At 36.7% G+C, this 2,121-nt stretch overlaps 1 protein-coding gene across 3 annotated transcripts in view; it reads right to left on the reverse strand.

Moving 5' to 3' along the window:
* CCT6B (chaperonin containing TCP1, subunit 6B (zeta 2)) overlaps window positions 1-2,121 on the reverse strand; it is a 53,957-nt gene that overhangs the window by 9,389 nt on the left and 42,447 nt on the right. For all 3 annotated transcript variants that reach the window (XM_006832318.1, XM_006832317.1, XM_006832316.1), the window contains one exon: window positions 349-482. In XM_006832318.1, coding sequence (XP_006832381.1) covers window positions 349-482 — 134 coding nt within the window. The remainder of the gene's footprint in view (window positions 1-348; window positions 483-2,121) is intronic.

Below are 2,121 nucleotides of genomic sequence, written 5' to 3' on the forward strand. Positions count from 1 at the left end.
ATAGAATGTGTAAAGAAACTAAATTTTTTTAAATATATTAAATTTCAGTGTCTAAACTTTTTTAAAATCATGATTAGTTAAACATGGACCATTTCTGAAGGAAACTTTTAAAGTTAATTTCAAGAAGCATGCGTTAGAGAAGGAAGTAAAGGGGTAATTTGGCAATTTCATAAAACTTCTGCAAAGATCCCAAACTTTTAACACAAAAAATGTTTGTGCTGTACAACATATGAGAAAGACTGTATGCGGACACTCAAATAGTTACCTATCTTTCTATTCGGCTTACTGTTAAATAATGAGATATCTGTAATCAAACACCTTTATGCCCACCCATTTGGCCAGATGTACCTTAGGAATAATGAGTAAGGCATCAGCAAACGCTTGGACTCCAAGACAAGCTCTTCCATTTACAACGTGTTTGTATGTAACAAGACTTTCAGCTATTGCCACTTCAGTTGCACCAGCCCCTGGAACCACACAGCCTGTTGGAGGAAAAAATGATTCACAAGATATACCATACAAAAAAACTAGATGAAAAGCAATTTACTACTCAAGTGTGTTCTATTAGCTTGCCTCCCTCTAAAATGAATTTAAATATATACAGAAATCAAGTAAGTTGCAAAGCTCAGTGATTATTTAGTTGGCTTAGGAAGCAGCTAAAGTTATATGCTATTAAATAATTATGCATAGTACAGACAAATGGCTATAAGCAGTTTAATTCCATTTTTGTTGTTCCCTCAAGTCAGTTCCAACTCAAAGCAAACCTATGTAAACAAAACCCTGCCCCATCCTGTGCCATCCTCACAATTGTTGCTACACTTGAGCCTATTGCTGCTGCCACTGTGCCAATCTATCTCATTGGGGGTCTTCCTCTTTTTTGCTCACCTTCCACTTTACCAAGCATGATGTCCTTCTGCAGGAACTGGTACCTCCTAATAATATGTCCAAAGTATGAGAGACAAAGTCTCCCCCATCCTGGTTTCTAAGGAGAATTCTGACTATACTTCTTTAATACAGACCTGTTTGTTCTTCTGGCAGGCCACGGTACTTTTAATATTTTTCTCCAACACCATAACTCAAATACATCAATTCTTCTCCAGTCTTCCTTATTAAGTGTACAACTCTGACATGCATATGAGGCTACTGAAAATACTCTGGCTTGGTTCAGGCATATCTTACTTCTCAAACTGACATCTTTGCTTTGGAAAACTTGTGTAGCAAATTTGCTTAAAGTAATACATCACTTGATTTCTTGACTGCTGCTTCCATGAGTGTTGATAGTGGATCTGAGCAAAATGAAGGCTTTGACAACTTCAATCTTTTATCCATTAATCATGATGTTGTCTACCGGTCCAGTTACTAGGATTTTTTTCTTTTTTACACTAAGGTGCAATCCATACCGGAAGCTGTGCTCTTTGATCTTCATCAGTAAATATTTTAAGTCCTCTTCACTTTCAACAAGCAAGGTTGTATCATCTGCATATCACAGTTTGTTAATGAGTCTTCCTCCAATCCTGAAGTCACATTCTTCATATAATCCAGCTTCTCAGATTATTTGTTCAGCATACAAATGAAATAAATATGGGGAAAGAATACAACGCTGGTACACACCTTTCCTGATTTTTAACCATTCAGTGTCCCCTTGTTCTGTTTGAAGAAAGCTTCTTGGCCTATGTACAGGTTCTGCATGAGCACAATGAAGTATTCTGGAATACTCATTCTTCTCAATGTTAACCATAGTTTGTCGTGATCCCACAGTCAAAAGCCTTTGTATACTCAATAAAGCACAGGTAAACATCTTTCTGATATTCTCTATTTATTTTTTTAATGCTTTTATTGTGGACTGAGTGAAAGCTAACAGATCATCAGTTTTACATTCAACAAATCATACACCTTGTTTCATTATGAGGATTATAATCCCCTCCATGTACCATCAGTTGATAGTATTTCTCTCTATTCACTTTAGCTTTTTAAAAAAAATAAAAAACGTTCAGGCATATATAATAATTTACACCTCCAAAGGGCACATTCTGCAAGTCTGCCTCCTGGCTGCCATCTCTTAGTCCCTCTCTTCCCATGAATCTAGAGTCCTCAACTGCTCCCTCTCTCCATGTCCTCATC

The sequence above is a fragment of the Chrysochloris asiatica genome, unplaced genomic scaffold, assembly GCF_000296735.1.
Source record: "Chrysochloris asiatica unplaced genomic scaffold, ChrAsi1.0 scaffold00007, whole genome shotgun sequence".
Lineage (NCBI taxonomy): Eukaryota > Metazoa > Chordata > Mammalia > Afrosoricida > Chrysochloridae > Chrysochloris > Chrysochloris asiatica.